This window comes from Ambystoma mexicanum, chromosome 13 (genome assembly GCF_040938575.1).
Source record: "Ambystoma mexicanum isolate Mex_15411 chromosome 13, UKY_AmexF1_1, whole genome shotgun sequence".
NCBI classification, from domain to species: Eukaryota; Metazoa; Chordata; class Amphibia; order Caudata; family Ambystomatidae; genus Ambystoma; species Ambystoma mexicanum.
Window position 1 is genome coordinate 789,210,665 of NC_090938.1, and position 17,796 is coordinate 789,228,460.

The following is a 17,796-nucleotide window of genomic DNA, read 5'->3' on the forward strand; positions in this document are numbered from 1 at the left end:
GGCAGGGTTAGCAATACTAATGATGCTGCTGATGAGCAGGTGGGGGAGCTGCTATGATGATAAACTGGTTTGGGATTAGCAATGTTGAGAGCAGGTAGGGTTAGCAATACTGATGAGTAGGCAGCGTATTAGCAATACTGATAAACTGCTGAGGATTAGCAATGTTGAGAACAGGTAGGTTTAGCAATACTGACGAGTAGGCAGCTGATTAGCAACACTGATAAACTGGCTGGGGATTAGCAATAATGTGTGCAGGCAGGGTTAGCAATACTGATGAGAAGGCAGCAGATTAGCAACACTGATAAATTGACTGGGGATTATCAATAATGAATGCAGGCAGGGTTAGAAATATTAATGATGCTGCTGATGAGCAGGTGGGGGAGCAGCTATGATGATAAACTGGTTGAGGATTAGCAATGTTGAGAACAGGCAGGGTTAGCAATACTGACGAGTAGGCAGCGGATTAGCAACACTTATAAACTGGTTGGGGATTAGCAATAATGCGTGCAGGGAGGGTTAGCAATACTGAGGAGTAAGCAGTGGATTAGCAACACTGATAAACTGGCTGGGGATTAGCAATAATGAGTGCAGCAAGGTTGGCAATACTGATGAGTAAGCGGCGTATTAGCAATACTGATAAACTGGCTGGGGATTAGTAATGTTGAGAGCAGGCAGGGTTAGCAATACTGACGAGTAGGCAGTGGATTAGCAACACCGATAAACTGGCTAGGGATTAGCAATAATGAGTGCAGGCAGGGTTAGCAATACTGATGAGTAGGCAGCGTATTAGCAATACTGATAAACTGCTGAGGATTAGCAATGATGAGAACAGGTAGGTTTAGCAATACTGACGAGTAGGCAGCGGATTAGCAACACTGATAAACTGGCTGGGGATTAGCAATAATGTGTGCAGGCAGGGTTAGCAATACTGATGAGAAGGCAGCAGATTAGCAACACTGATAAATTGACTGGGGATTATCAATAATGAATGCAGGCAGGGTTAGAAATATTAATGATGCTGCTGATGAGCAGGTGGGGGAGCGGCTATGATGATAAACTGGTTGAGGATTAGCAATGTTGAGAACAGGCAGGGTTAGCAATACTGACGAGTAGGCAGCGGATTAGCAACACTTATAAACTGGTTGGGGATTAGCAATAATGCGTGCAGGGAGGGTTAGCAATACTGACGAGTACGCAGTGGATTAGCAACACTGATAAACTGGCTGGGGATTAGCAATAATGAGTGCAGCAAGGTTGGCAATACTGATGAGTAGGCAGCGTATTAGCAATACTGATAAACTGGCTGGGGATTAGTAATGTTGAGAGCAGGCAGGGTTAGCAATACTGACGAGTAGGCAGTGGATTAGCAACACCGATAAACTGGCTAGGGATTAGCAATAATGAGTGCAGGCAGGGTTAGCAATACTGATGAGTAGGCAGTGGATTAGCCATACTGATAAACTGGCTAGGGATTAGCAATAATGAGTGCAGGCAGGGTTAGCAATACTGATGAGTAGGCAGCGGGTTAGCCATACTGATAAACTGGCTAGGGATTAGGAATAATGGGTGCAGGCAGGGTTAGCAATACTGATGAGTAGGCAGCAGATTAGCCATACTGATAAACTGGCTAGGGATTAGCAATAATGAGTGCAGGCAGGGTTAGCAATACTAATGATGCTGCTGATGAGCAGGTGGGGGAGCTGCTATGATGATAAACTGGTTTGGGATTAGCAATGTTGAGAGCAGGTAGGGTTAGCAATACTGATGAGTAGGCAGCGTATTAGCAATACTGATAAACTGCTGAGGATTAGCAATGTTGAGAACAGGTAGGTTTAGCAATACTGACGAGTAGGCAGCGGATTAGCAACACTTATAAACTGGTTGGGGATTAGCAATAATGCGTGCAGGGAGGGTTAGCAATACTGACGAGTACGCAGTGGATTAGCAACACTGATAAACTGGCTGGGGATTAGCAATAATGAGTGCAGCAAGGTTGGCAATACTGATGAGTAGGCAGCGTATTAGCAATACTGATAAACTGGCTGGGGATTAGTAATGTTGAGAGCAGGCAGGGTTAGCAATACTGACGAGTAGGCAGTGGATTAGCAACACCGATAAACTGGCTAGGGATTAGCAATAATGAGTGCAGGCAGGGTTAGCAATACTGATGAGTAGGCAGTGGATTAGCCATACTGATAAACTGGCTAGGGATTAGCAATAATGAGTGCAGGCAGGGTTAGCAATACTGATGAGTAGGCAGCGGGTTAGCCATACTGATAAACTGGCTAGGGATTAGGAATAATGGGTGCAGGCAGGGTTAGCAATACTGATGAGTAGGCAGCAGATTAGCCATACTGATAAACTGGCTAGGGATTAGCAATAATGAGTGCAGGCAGGGTTAGCAATACTAATGATGCTGCTGATGAGCAGGTGGGGGAGCTGCTATGATGATAAACTAGTTTGGGATTAGCAATGTTGAGAGCAGGTAGGGTTAGCAATACTGATGAGTAGGCAGCGTATTAGCAATACTGATAAACTGCTGAGGATTAGCAATGTTGAGAACAGGTAGGTTTAGCAATACTGACGAGTAGGCAGCGGATTAGCAACACTGATAAACTGGCTGGGGATTAGCAATAATGTGTGCAGGCAGGGTTAGCAATACTGATGAGAAGGCAGCAGATTAGCAACACTGATAAATTGACTGGGGATTATCAATAATGAATGCAGGCAGGGTTAGAAATATTAATGATGCTGCTGATGAGCAGGTGGGGGAGCAGCTATGATGATAAACTGGTTGAGGATTAGCAATGTTGAGAACAGGCAGGGTTAGCAATACTGACGAGTAGGCAGCGGATTAGCAACACTTATAAACTGGTTGGGGATTAGCAATAATGCGTGCAGGGAGGGTTAGCAATACTGAGGAGTAAGCAGTGGATTAGCAACACTGATAAACTGGCTGGGGATTAGCAATAATGAGTGCAGCAAGGTTGGCAATACTGATGAGTAAGCAGCGTATTAGCAATACTGATAAACTGGCTGGGGATTAGTAATGTTGAGAGCAGGCAGGCTTAGCAATACCGACGAGTAGGCAGTGGATTAGCAACACCGATAAACTGGCTGGGGATTAGCAATAATGAGTGCAAGCAGGGTTAGCAATACTGATGATGCTGCTGAGAAGGCGGGGGAGCTGCTATGATGATAAACTGGCTGCGGATTAGCAATAATGAGTGCAGGCAGTGTTAGCAATACTGATGAGTAGGCACCGGATTAGCAATACTGATAAACTGGCAGGCGATTAGCAATAATGAGTGTAGACAGGGTTACCAATACTGTTGTGTAGGCAGCGGATTAGCAATACTGATAAACTGGCTGGGGATTAGTAATGTTGAGAGCAGGCAGGGTTAGCAATACTGATGAGTAGGCAGTGGATTAGCAATACCGATAAACTGGCTGGGGATTAGCATTAATGCGTGCAGGCAGGGTTAGCAATACTGATGATGCTGCTGATGAGCAGGCGGGGGAGCTGCTATGATGATAAACTGGCTGGAGATTAGCAATAATGAGTGCAGGCAGTGTTAGCAATACTGATGAGTAGGCGCCGGATTAGCAATACTGATAAACAGGCAGGCGATTAGCAATAATGAGTGCAGACAGGGTTACCAATACTGTTGAGTAGGCAGCGGATTAGCAATACTGATAAACTGGCAGGCGAGTAGCAATAATGAGTCAAGGCAGGGTAAGCAATACTGGTGAGTAGGCAGTGGATTAACAATACTGATAAACTTGCTGGTGATTAGCAATAATGAGTGCAGGCAGAGTTTCCAATCAATAGCAAGCAGATCCACAAGTCATGTATATTAACACATGGTGTTATCCGGGAAAAATGGAAGCACTTGATTTAAAATCCCCTTCCTTGAGGGAGGAGTGTGTTCTATACATGCTTGTAACTTCACTGGAGGACTAACAATTGTTCTCTGTGAGAAGCAGTCAGCTAGCTAAACCCTTGAGCCAAAACGTGGCCGCCATCTTTGAAATAGTTACTTTCTGAACACGGGCCCTTTCAGGGAACTAAACAGAGTCGGGGCACCCCGAGCCTTACCTGGGGTTAGTAGTGCCACCCTTCTTTGGTGAATTTCCAATGCGGATTTCCGTCCCGTTGATCCTCTTTGAACAGCAGGTTCCCCAATTCGCCACAACTACGAAGGAAACGGAGTAGGACGTTCCCAGATCCACGCTCCACCAAGGAGAGGGCTGGTAGTTGGTGAAGCTGCATGACGATGAGCTGACGTTCCCATCAATCACTCGATATGCGCTTTCACCCAGGCTCGACTGCCTGGCAACACCCAAGAGTGCTAGGTTGTTGGCTGAGAAAACATAAAATTAGCATTGGTTACAAAGCATCTACTAACAGCATATTTGTCACATGTCTGAAGCTGAGGTATGGAGATATGTTCTTCCTGACTTGGACTAGAGAAGCTTAAACGTTATCACAGAGAAGATGACAAGTGCACTGTGTATTAGAAATTCTTAGAAATGGTTGAAGATCTCTGAATATTACAAATGTTACTGTGGCCTCCATTAATATGCAACCGTAACTATTATGAATACAGTGTATTGGTTTATGAAACACACTAAAATGGCTGCCGGCACGTAATGACATCATCACGTCGATGATGTCATTGCGGACCAATTGCCGGCACCATTTTCAAAAATAAAAGCGTAACAGGGAACACAGGCAACCACGTTGCAGTGGGCCTGGTGTCCCGTGGACACGCTTTTCAACAAAAAGAAGCAAATATTATCCTAAAAACTTAGAAGAGCATTATACAGCAGTCTTTAAAAGACTAAGGGCCTCACCACGAGTTGAGTGTAGCCCTCAAATGCGGCGGTAACCCTATTACCGCCGCATCTAAGAGTCCGCCCAATCACAAGTCTGGCAGCATTTACCCCTAGCTTTAAGCTGCGGCTAAATGCACCAACTAAACGCCCATTTTCGGGAGCAATTAGCAGGCCGCTATTAGCACGTGCTAATTGTGCCAAAAATGCCCCATTGGGGAATGGGGAATACCCATTACCGCCCAACCCTTGATCCGGCGCTAATAGCGCCAGACCGGGTGGCGGTAATGGTATTAGCCTAGGCAGTATCCTGTCGGTAATGCCACCGGGATACCACCTAACTCCTGATGAAGCCCAAGTCTAACAATAGATATTCCAACACAGACCACCTGGATATGAACCCCAAAGGAAACCTTTAACAACCGCACAAGATAAGGTGTGACCCTTTGACCATTTTATAGAAATTGGGACATATGCTTAAGGCACAGAACAGTGAATTCCGTCCAACCTACTTGCATTGCAGCTGCCCAAAGGGTTCCAGAATGGCCATTTTACACTAATTGACATAAAGTCATTAACAGAAGTGAAAAGAGAGCCTGGTAAATATGTCAAATATTATGAAAAGGTAAAGGTAGATATGTTAAGGGAAATTATTGGAGTGAATATTCACACTTTGTTTATTAATTATCAATTATTTTTCCAGAAATTGTCCCTGAAGATGGTCATTAGGACTGACATGCATTGGACACCCCGTAAGAAGGCTTTTGATATTTTATATATATGTATATATACATCAATGTGTTTGTGTAAAATAACTATTTTTTGTAAATATGAAAATATGAAAATTGAAACTAATGAAAGATATATGTAAATCCTAAATGATACATCACACAGGTCCTTCCAGACGTTTGGGTCATTCCACCCAAACAAAACTCTCTACCTTTGCTTTGTAATTCACTGTGCAAGTGTTTTTATTTCTGGCAACTGGACCAAATAATTTCTCACAATAATTTAGAATAGGAAGTACATAGAAAGAGTATACACCTGCGGTGCCCAATCAAACACTACTAAGGGCCTCATCACGACTTCGGCGGTAATGCGGCGGATTATCCGCCGGACGTAATTAGTGCTAACGCCAAGGCCCCCGGCGGATAATCCGCCAGATCACGAGTTATCATGCACGCGCCCCGGTCCATGGCGTTAGCGCGAATAGCGCAAACCTTTAAATCCGGCGCACCGTGCGCTACCGCCATGTCGCGCTCATAGCGCGCTCATAGCGCGCGCTATGAGCGTGCGCTTTTAGCGCGCGGGAAACGCGTCACCGCAGTCACCGCAGGAACGGAAATAAAGCGGCGGCCATCTTGGAAATCACAATCCATCGGATATCACAGCCCCTGGAAGCCATCCACGTGATCCAAGCCCAAAACATTTCTCAGGAGCGCACTAGGGGCAAGTCCGCCCTGGACAGGGTGAGAAAGCCCAAATTCAGTGACCAGGAGCTAGCAGTACTGGTCGAGGAGGCTTAGATACACCACGAGGAGCTGCAGCAGCGCAAAACAAGTGGCCAGCGCAGAGCACAAATATGCTGAACCATCAGCCAAAGGGTCAGTGCTGTGGGGCGCGTGCCCTGGGATGGGGAGGATTGCCGCAAGTGCCTGAACGACCTGCACGTGCAAGTCCATGACATTCTGTCACAGCACAGGAGTGCAAGCAGGGCCACTGGAGGAGGCCCACCCCCACCCGAACTCACACCTTGGGAGGAGAAAATGACAGCCCTGATAGATGTTGGCACCATCGAGGGCATTGGTGGAGCGGAGGCAGGCACTGGCATCGACCCAACTGCAGGTGAGTCCCACCCCCGAATGCATGCAGCTGAAAGTACCACACATGCAGACCCTGAGTGAATGAATGCAAAGACATGTGTCTGAGGTACTGCATACACCCATATGTGAGGCCTACATCCATAGAACGGTAGTGCTGCCTAGACGACCCTGTACGTGCAGTACATGAATGACAGGGGCAGGGGATAGACTTCCATAGCCATAGGACAGCTACGTAGAGTTGGAGTGTGCATGAATACACCCCCAAAACCCAGAGCGCAGTGCACCCCAACCACGCATGCAATCTTGTCACTCCGACATTCCCATGCAGTGTACCTCCATACACATTCACAACAAGCACCACATGGCGACTGAACAGAATGCAAGTAGAATGCGTGATTGTTACTGTCTTCAATCACACTTGTTGGCATGACCTGCATCACACAAATATATGTAGCATTGAACTCAAACCACACCCTATGTACTCCACAGGCACATGTCGATCCCAACGGGATGAAGATGATGGGGAGGAGGCCACACCAACACAGCGCCCACGGCAGCGCGCCTCCACCTGCACCAGCACCCCACAAAGAGGCCACACCAAAGGGAGACGACCCAGGCCAACACCCACTTCACCCCAACGCAGACCCACCAGACAGCAGCAGCAGCCACATGGCCGCAAGGAGGCGACCGCCAGCTCGCTCCAAGCCACCAGTCACATCCTTGATGCTGAGGGAGAGAGGTCTGCATCGGAGCCCGACGTGGGAGCAACACCTCCACGTGGCCATCATGCCATAGGACAACACTCTCCCGGAAGCAATGAGGCTGAAGGGATGATTACACCCCAGGGAAGCCCAAGGCCAGGCACACAGCATGCAGGAAGTCGACATGTGCCTGTGCGTCGTGTCCACACACCACAGCCGGACGTGGACACGCCATCATATGGGAGCCCAGAAGACCGGCACTCTGAGCCAGGCAGCCCAGTCCATGTTGGCGCCATGTCGGCATGCAGCCCCCCCCCCGACAGCAAACAAGTCACAGACCACCATGTGACACACCAGGGGAGCCTTTAGTCACTGGGGCAGCAGTGATGGGCCGACTCAACATCATTGAGGCCAAAAAGGCCAGGGTGCAATCGATGGCCAAGGTGCAGAGCCGACACATCAAGGCTGTCAGTGCATCAATAAGGCATGGGTGCAAGTACATAGCGCGGGACAATGCGCGTACACGCCGAGTTGTTGAACAATGTACCGCTGCCCTGACAGGCTTCGGCCAATGAGTGAGGGAGTTGACGGAGGCAGTCGCAGCACTTGCTGAACAGACACGGGAGGGAAACAACCTCATGCGACAGCACATGATGGCCACCGCTTCAGTCCCTTCGACATCGACCACATCCACGGAGGGTTCCCTAGAGTCATCTCCTAGGCGCCGGTCTATGCGCCACCTAAGGGCACGCACACCAGAGGGGCCCAGAAAAGGGAAGCGCCCGTGACCATCCTAGTGGTGCATGGCATCGTTGTTGGTGTCCTGATGAGACACATGTGCCTATCTGCACAGTTGGGGGTAGTTTACTGGGGGGAGGGGGGTTAGTGTGCTGGGTGTTTACTGGGGGGAGGGGGGTTAGTGTGCTGGGTGTTCAATGGTGGGAGGGGGGTTAGTATGCTGGGTAATTACTGGGGCGAGGGGGGTTAGTGTGCTGGGTGTTCACTGGTGGGAGGGGGGTTAGTGTGCTGGGTGTTTACTGGTGGGAGGGGGGTTTGTTGGATGGTAAATAAATCACGTTAGAAAATTCACAATGCATGGACAGTAGTGATTGTTACTGGTGCAATTCAATGTTGAAGTGACATATTTCCAATTTACCAATTACCCATTTCTAAAAGAATCCATCAATCAATCCCTGTCTGGCTAACCTCCCCTCCCTCAGCCCAATCCTCTGTGCATGTGCAACACCTTCTGGCACTGGTAATGTTTCCGGTTTCTGTAGGCTGCCTCATGTGCCTGGGGTGGTACCAGTGCTACATGTGTGCAGTCCAGGGCTGCTATTACATTCGGGACTTGGGCAATGGCATGGAATTGACCCTTCAGCTAGTTCACCTGTGCCTGTGTGGCTGGCAATACGATGTGCTCATTCACATGATTCAACAGTGCATGGAGCACCTGTCCCAGCATGGCACTGAATGTGGACTGGGCCATGCCATGCATCATGGCAACAGTGTGTTGGTAGCTGCCAGTCCCAAGAAATTGAAGCACAGACACGAGCTTCACTAGGGGAGGTACTGCCGTGCTGGTGGCTATGCAGCTGCCAATGCCACCCTGGATTGTATCCAGCAACTGGGTGATGATTGCCCTGTCCAGCCGATATTCTGTCACCAACTGACCATCAGTAAGGGCCCAGGGTGTTGGCCTGACCCTGGGGATGGCTGGCTACCTTGCTGGTGCTGCTCTCTCCCTCCTCCTTCTCCTCATCCCCACCACCCCCTGCACTCCTAGGGCCCTGGGCTGGTTGGCAGGCCTCTGTAGCTCCAGGCGCAGCAGGTAGAAGTCAACATCAAGGCTCCAGGCTCCAAATGGCAGCATGGTGTTGGGGAGGGTGTGTTATCCATGGGTGGGTCCTTTGTAGGCCTCTGATTTGCATTGGTTTCACCTGGGCCCTTGTTGCTGTCTCCTCCCTGCTCCTGCTAGTGTAATGGTGTTGGGGAGGGTGTGTTGTGCATGGGTGGGTCCTTTATAGGCCTCTGTTTTGCATTGGTTTCACCTGGGTCCTTGTTGCTGTCTCCTCCCTGCTCCTGCTGGTGTAATGGTGTTGGGGAGGGTGTGTTGTGCATGGGTGGGTCATTTGTAGGCCTCTGATTTGCATTGGTTTCACCTTGGCCCTTATTGCTGTCTCCTCCCTGCTCCTACTGGTGTAATGGGGTTGGGGAGGGTGCGTTGTGCATGGGTGGGTCCTTTGTAGGCCTCTGATTTGCATTGGTTTCACCTGGGCCCTTATTGCTGTCTCCTCCCTGCTTCTACTGGTGTAATGGTGTTGGGGAGGGTGTGTTGTGCATGGGTGGGTCCTATGTGGGCCTCTGATTTGCAGCAGGTCCACCTGGGTCGTTATTACTGTCTCCTTCCTGCTCCTGCTGGTGTAATGGTGTTGGGGAGGGTGTGTTGTGCATGGGTGGCTCCTTTGTAGGCCTCTGATTTGCAGGTGTTCCACCTGGGCCCTTATTGCTGTGGCCTGTGTTCTGTTACCTCCAGCTTTTTGCTGGAGGTATTTTCTGCAGATTGTCCGCCGCTTTTCTGCCGCTAATAGCACCTACGCCGGACTCGTGATTGCTGATGTTTTAGCGCGAATGGTTCCTGGCGCTGTTATGGCCGGCGCCTGTACTTGCGCCGGCTGTAATGGCGCTGACGGTATTTGGACTCGTGATCCGACGGACCCTTAAAATCGGCGCTAATAGCGTTATCGCCGATTTTAAGGGTTACCGCCGAAATCGTGATGAGGCCCAAGTCTTTGTGCATTAGTCACTGGCAGAGAGTCTGAATACATGGTCTCAGAGATGAACATCCCCAAGCATCAGACCCTGAGCAGAACGTCTGAATACATTGTCTCAGAGATGAACATCCCCAAGCATCAGACCCTGAGCAGAACGTCTGAATGCATGGTCTCAGAGATGAACATCCCCAAACATGGGACCCTGAGCAGAACATCTGAATACATGGTCTCAGAGATGAACATCCCCAAGCATGGGACCCTGAGCAGAACGTCTAAATACATGGTCTCAGAGATGAACATCCCCAAACATCAGACCCTGACCAGAACGTGTGAATACATGGTCCCAGAGATGAACATCCCCAAACATGGGACCCTGAGCAGAGCGTGTGAATTCATGGTCCCAGAGATGAACATCCCCAAGCATGGGACCCTGAGCAGAACATGTGAATACATGGTCTCAGAGATTAACATCCCCAAGCATCAGACCCTGAGCAGAACATCTGAATACATGGTCTCAGAGATGAACATCCCCAAACATCAGACCCTGAGCAGAACGTGTGAATACATGGTCCCAGAGATGAACATCCACAAGCATGGGACCCTGAGCAGAACATGTGAATACATGGTCTCAGAGATTAACATCCCCAAGCATGGGACTGGGTAGAACGTCTGAATACATGGTTTCAGAGATGAATATCCCCAAGCATGGGACCCTGAGCAGAACATCTGAATACATGGTCTCAGAGATGAACATCCCCAAACATCAGACCCTAAGCAGAACGTCTGAATACGTGGTCTCAGAGATTAACATCCCCAAGCATGGGACCCTGAGCAGAACGTGTGAATACATGGTCTCAGAGATTAACATCCCCAAGCATGGGACTGGGCAGAACGTCTGAATACATGGTCTCAGAGATGAATATCCCCAAGCATGGGACCCTGAGCAGAACGTCTGAATGCATGGTCTTAGAGATGAATACCCCCAAGCATGGGACCCTGAGCAGAACGTCTGAATACATGGTCTCAGAGATGAACATCCCCAAGCATTGGACCCTGAGCAGAACTTCTGAATACATGGTCTCAGAGATGAAAATTCCCACGTATGGCACCCTGTGCAGAATGTCTGAATACATGGTCTCAGAGATGAACATCCCCAAGCATTGGACCGTGAGCAGAACGTCTGAATACATGGTCTCAGAGATGAATATCCCCAAGCATGCACCCTGAGCAAAACGTGTGAATGCATGGTCTCAGAGATGAATATCCCCCAAGCATGGGACCATGAGCAACATGTCTGAATACATGGTCTCAGAGATTAACATCCCCAAGCATTGGACCCTGAGCAGAACTTCTGAATACATGGTCTCAGAGATGAAAATTCCCACGTATGGCACCCTGAGCAGAACGTCTGAACACATGGTATCAGAGATAAACATCCCCAAGCATCAGACCCTGAGCAGAACGTCTGAATACATGGTCTCAGAGATGAACATCCCCAAGCATCAGACCCTGAGCAGAACGTCTGAATACATGGTCTCAGAGATGAATATCCCAAGCATGGGACCCTGAGCAAAACGTGTGAATGCATGGTCTCAGAGATGAACATCCCCAAGCATCAGACCCTGAGCAGAACATTTGAATACATGGTCTCAGAGAGCAACATCCCCAAGCATCAGACCCTGAGCAGAACGTGTGAATACATGGTCCCAGAGATGAACATTCCCAAGCATGGGACCCTGAGCAGAACATCTGAATACATGGTCTCAGAGATGAACATACATAAGCATCAGACGCTGAGCAGAACAACTGAATACATGGTCTCAGAGATGAACATCCTCAAGCATGAGACCCTGAGCAGAACGTCTGAATACATGGTCTCAGAGATGAACATCCCCAAGCATCAGAACCTGAGCAGAACATCTGAATACATGGTCTCAGAGATGAACATACCTAAGCATCAGACCCTGAGCAGAACGTCTAAATACATGTCTCAGAGATGAACATCCCCAAGCGTGGGACCCTGAGCAGAACATCTGAGTACATGGTCTTAGAGATGAACATACCTAAGCATCAGACCCTGAGCAGAACATCTGAATACATGATCTTAGAGATGAACATACCTAAGCATCAGACCCTGAGCAGAACGTCTGAATACATGGTCTCAGAGATGAACATCCCCAAGCATCAGACCCTGAGCAGAACATCTGAATACATGGTCTCAGAGATGAACATCCCCAAGCATGGGACCCTGAGCAGAACGTCTGAATACATGGTCTCAGAGATGAACATCCCCAAGCATGGGACCCTGAGCATGGTCTCAGAGATGAACATCCCCAAGCATGGGACCCTGAGCAGAACGTCTGAATGCATGGTCTCAGAGATGAACATCCCCCAAGCATGGGACCCTAAGCAGAACATCTGAATGCAAGGTCTCAGAGATGAACATCCCCTAGCATGGGACACTGAGCAGAACGTCTGAATACATGGTCTCAGAGATGAACATCCCCAAGCAACAGACCCTGAGCATGGTCTCAGAGATGAACATCCCCAAGCATGGGACCCTGAGCAGAACGTCTGAATGCATGGTCTCAGAGATGAACATCCCCCAAGCATGGGACCCTAAGCAGACCATCTGAATGCAAGGTCTCAGAGATGAACATCCCCTAGCATGGGACACTGAGCAGAACGTCTGAATACATGGTCTCAGAGATGAACATCCCCAAGCATCAGACCCTGAGCAGAACATGTGAATACATGTCTCAGAGATGAACATCCCCAAGCATGGGACCCTGAGCAGAACATCTGAATACATGGTCTCAGAGATGAACATCCCCAAGCATCAGACCCTGAGCAGAACATCTGAATACATGGTCTCAGAGATGAACATCCCCAAGCATGGGACCCTGAGCAGAACATCTGAATGCATGGTCTCAGAGATGAACATACCTAAGCATCAGACCCTGAGCAGAACGTCTGAATGCATGGTCTCAGAGATGAACATCCCCAAGCATCAGACCCTGAGCAGAACGTCTGAATACATGGTCTCAGAGATGAGCATACCCAAGCATGGGACCCTGAGCAGAACATGTGAATACATGGTCTCAGAGATGAACATCCCCAAGCATGGGACCCTGAGCAGAACGTCTGAATGCATGGTCTCAGAGATGAACATCCCCTAGCATGGGACACTGAGCAGAACGTCTGAATAGATGTCTCAGAGATGAACATCCCCAAGCGTGGGACCCTGAGCAGAACATCTGAGTACATGGTCTTAGAGATGAACATACCTAAGCATCAGACCCTGAGCAGAACGTCTGAATACATGATCTCAGAGATGAACATACCTAAGAATCAGACCCTGAGCAGAACGTCTGGATACATGGTCTCAGAGATGAACGTCCCCAAGCATCAGACCCTGAGCAGAACATCTGAATACATGGTCTCAGAGATGAACATCCCCAAGCATCAGACCCTGAGCCGAACGTGTGAATGCATGGTCTCAGAGATGAGCATCCCCAAGCATGGGACCCTGAGCAGAACATGTGAATACATGGTCTCAGAGATGAACATCCCCAAGCATGGGACCCTGAGCAGAACATCTGAATACATGGTCTCAGAGATGAACATACATAAGCATCGGACCCTGAGCAGAACATCTGAATACATGATCTCGGAGATGAGCATCCCCAAGCATCAGACCCTGAGCAGAACGTCTGAATACATGGTCCCAGAGATTAACATCCCCAAGCATGGGACTGAGCAGAACGTCTGAATACATGGTCTCAGAGATGAGCATCCCCAAGCATGGGACCCTGAGCAGAACATGTGAATACATGGTCTCAGAGATGAACATCCCCAAGCATGGGACCCTGAGCAGAACATCTGAATACATGGTCTCAGAGATGAACATACATAAGCATCGGACCCTGAGCAGAACATCTGAATACATGATCTCGGAGATGAGCATCCCCAAGCATCAGACCCTGAGCAGAACGTCTGAATACATGGTCTCATAGATGAACATCCCCAAGCATGGGACCCTGAGCAGAACGTCTGAATACATGGTCTCAGAGATGAACATCCCCAAGCATCAGACCCTGAGCAGAACGTCTGAATACATGGTCTCATAGATGAACATCCCCAAGCATGGGACCCTGAGCAGAACGTCTGAATACATGGTCTCAGAGATGAACATCCCCAAGCATGGGACCCTGAGCAGAACATCTGAATACATGGTCTCAGAGATGAACATCCCCAAGCATCAGACCCTGAGCAGAACGTCTGAATACATGGTCTCATAGATGAACATCCCCAAGCATGGGACCCTGAGCAGAACGTCTAAATACATGATCTCGGAGATGAGCATCCCCAAGCATGGGACCCTGAGCAGAACGTCTGAATACATGGTCTCAGAGATTAACATCCCCAAGCATGGGACCCCGAGCAGAATGTCTGAATGCATGGTCCCAGAGATGAACATCCCCAAGCATGGGACCCTGAGCAGAACATCTGAATACATTATCTCGGAGATGAGCATCCCCTAGCATCGGACCCTGAGCAGAACGTCTGAATACATGGTCTCAGAGATTAACATCCCCAAGCATCGGACCCTGAGCAGAACGTCTGAATGCATGGTCTCAGAGATTAACATCCCCAAGCATGGGACCCCGAGCAGAATGTCTGAATGCATGGTCCCAGAGATGAACATCCCCAACCATCAGACCCTGAGCAGAACGTCTGAATACATGGTCTCAGAGATGAACATCCCCAAGCATGGGACCCCGAGCAGAACGTCTGAATACATGGTCTCAGAGATGAACATCCCCAAGCATGGGACCCCGAGCAGAACGTCTGAATACGTGGTCTCAGAGATGAACATCCCCAAGCATCAGACCCTGAGCAGAACATCTGAATACGTGGTCTCAGAGATGAACATCCCCAAACATGGGACCCTGAGCAGAACGTCTGAATACATGGTCTCAGAGATGAACATCCCCAAGCATGGGACCCTGAGCAGAACGTCTGAATACGTGGTCTCAGAGATGAACATCCCCAAGCATCAGACCCTGAGCAGAACGTCTGAATACGTGGTCTCAGAGATGAACATCCCCAAGCATCAGACCCTGAGCAGAACATCTGAATACGTGGTCTCAGAGATGAACATCCCCAAGCATGGGACCCTGAGCAGAACGTCTGAATACGTGGTCTCAGAGATGAACATCCCCAAGCATCAGACCCTGAGCAGAAGATCTGAATACGTGGTCTCAGAGATGAACACCCCCAAGCATCAGACCCTGAGCAGAACATCTGAATACATGGTCTCAGAGATGAACATCCCCAAGCATGGGACCCTGAGCAGAACATGTGACTACATGTCTCAGAGATGAACATCCCCAAGCATGGGACCCTGAGCAGAACATCTGAATACATGGTCTCAGAGATGAACATCCCCAAGCATGGGACCCTGAGCAGAACGTCTGAATACATGGTCTCAGAGATGAACATCCCCAAGCATCAGACCCTGAGCAGAACATCTGAATACGTGGTCTCAGAGATGAACATCCCCAAGCATCAGACCCTGAGCAGAACATCTGAATACGTGGTCTCAGAGGGGAACATCCCCAAGCATCAGACCCTGAGCAGAACATCTGAATACGTGGTCTCAGAGATGAACATCCCCAAGCATCAGACCCTGAGCAGTACGTCTGAAAGCATGGTCTCAGAGATGAAAGTACTTTCTTCATGTTCTAGGCAGTGTTTTGTGTTGGGTTAGAGGTGGAGCGATAGCTACACTTGGCTAAGGAGTTCCTCACTCACAGAGGGCAAGTTATCTATTGCAAACAATAATAGTTACGATGGTTAGTGATAAGCAATGAAGGCTATGGTTTAGATAGTTAACAGTGTTTAGTGATGGTTAATGGTAGTAAATAACGGTTAATGAATGCAACATAAACGTTAATCATTGCTAATTCAGGCTAATGCAGATTAATGAAGGTTGGTAGTGATTAATTTTGGGCCAAGATGGTGAATGATAATTGAGGGCTATTGAAGGTTAATGATGGTCATTCATTCTTAATTCTCATTCACGATAATGCTTTTTTTAATGGGTGCCTCCATCGCTTGTCCATCCGATGGCACCCACCTTGCATGGAAGTGCATGAAATTGGATTTATCGAACTTTTTGGATGTGTAAAGTATTTTGAGACATGAAATTGGATGCCCAAATCAGAGAAGGGCAGTGGCGAGCATACAAATTAAATAAATAACATTCTCCCCATTCTCATGTTCTCAGGAAACCTGCCCATTGACCGATATCTCATGGAAAATCCCTCTAATGAGATTCCATGAGGTATGAAGACGTGCCATGTAAGGAGGGTCCCCGCTCTTTCCCACCACACACCCACCTAAACGACATGCACTTTACCCTTTAATAAGTCCCATAACGTGACGCACTGCTGCCCCTGCGGGTCTCAAGGCGAAGGGTTGGCCGTTCAATCATTGGCCCCTGCAGGGATCACCTCTGTGAAAAGGGGCCCCATGGATTCCTTCGGGCAGTCCCATCTCTCTGCATTGAGGACTAGATGAGAGTGTGACCCACCTCCTTTACCTAATCACACCCTCCCTCTCTGCAATATCTCACATTCACTGGTCAGTGTGAAATGAGACCTCTTTCTTCTGTTTGACAAATACAGGGAAAATTCAGGACAATGAAGATGTTGGCATCACCACTCTGGATCTTTGATCGCCAATGACTACATGTGAACTTCCAATCGGGCGAGAAAGCCATCAGGAATGTGAGCTGCCGGCTAGAACTTGTGAGCCATTTTCAAGCCCTGGACCTTCACACATGACTTATGATTCACAGCAAAACAAACAACATCTACTGAGGAGAACCTTATCTACCTTCAGGGAATCCATGGAAACACACCGTGCATATAATCTAAAAGACAAATTAGCATATGAAAATACGAGTTTATTATCCAAAAATAGAAGTTCAATCTGCTATCATTCTACTATCAATGCATCAATTCATTCAATCACACGTATTGAATAATACAACTCCAACTTTCTACCTACATTCCAACACTGTGAACAATGTATAACATTCCACATAATGCTACTATCTGTAGCGTAGGTTCCGGAAATGAAGACCACTACACTTTTTGTGACATTCTTAAAATAAATGCAAATTTCCCTCCGCTCAAATGGCTGTTGTGTCGACCCCTACATGTTTCTGTCCACTTGGCTATCATATGTAGGGACATTCCTCAGGGGCTATGATCACTCCTGCTATCTTGTAATTTCTCCTTCATTATAATTCAGTTATCATTATGGAATCTACAATGCACATAAGAGAGTTAGTGATTCCCACACACACCCTGTCAGGTAGAAAGTTACATGCATTAAAACCAAATGTTGCATTAGTGAAGGGATACAATTTCACCTACAGAGGGGGGCTAAGTTCCCCATATCGTGACCATGCTCCTAATAGCAGTCTGCAGATTCTTGCTACTTGAATTCCTCTAATGATGTCGTATCATCTATTATTTTCGTATCATCTAGCAGAAGAGAATTGTAATGTAACTAATACACAGAGATATCAAGTGTGTAATTGGATGCCATTTGTTATTAAGAGAAGAGTATCGGCTCTGTACTTACTGC

At 48.2% G+C, this 17,796-nt stretch overlaps 1 protein-coding gene across 2 annotated transcripts in view; it reads right to left on the bottom strand.

Moving 5' to 3' along the window:
• LOC138521975 (uncharacterized) overlaps nucleotides 1–17,796 on the bottom strand; it is a 664,020-nt gene that overhangs the window by 318,552 nt on the left and 327,672 nt on the right. For both annotated transcript variants that reach the window (XM_069635169.1, XM_069635168.1), the window contains exon 6: nucleotides 4,100–4,364. In XM_069635169.1, the coding sequence (XP_069491270.1) occupies nucleotides 4,100–4,364 (265 nt within the window). The remainder of the gene's footprint in view (nucleotides 1–4,099; nucleotides 4,365–17,796) is intronic.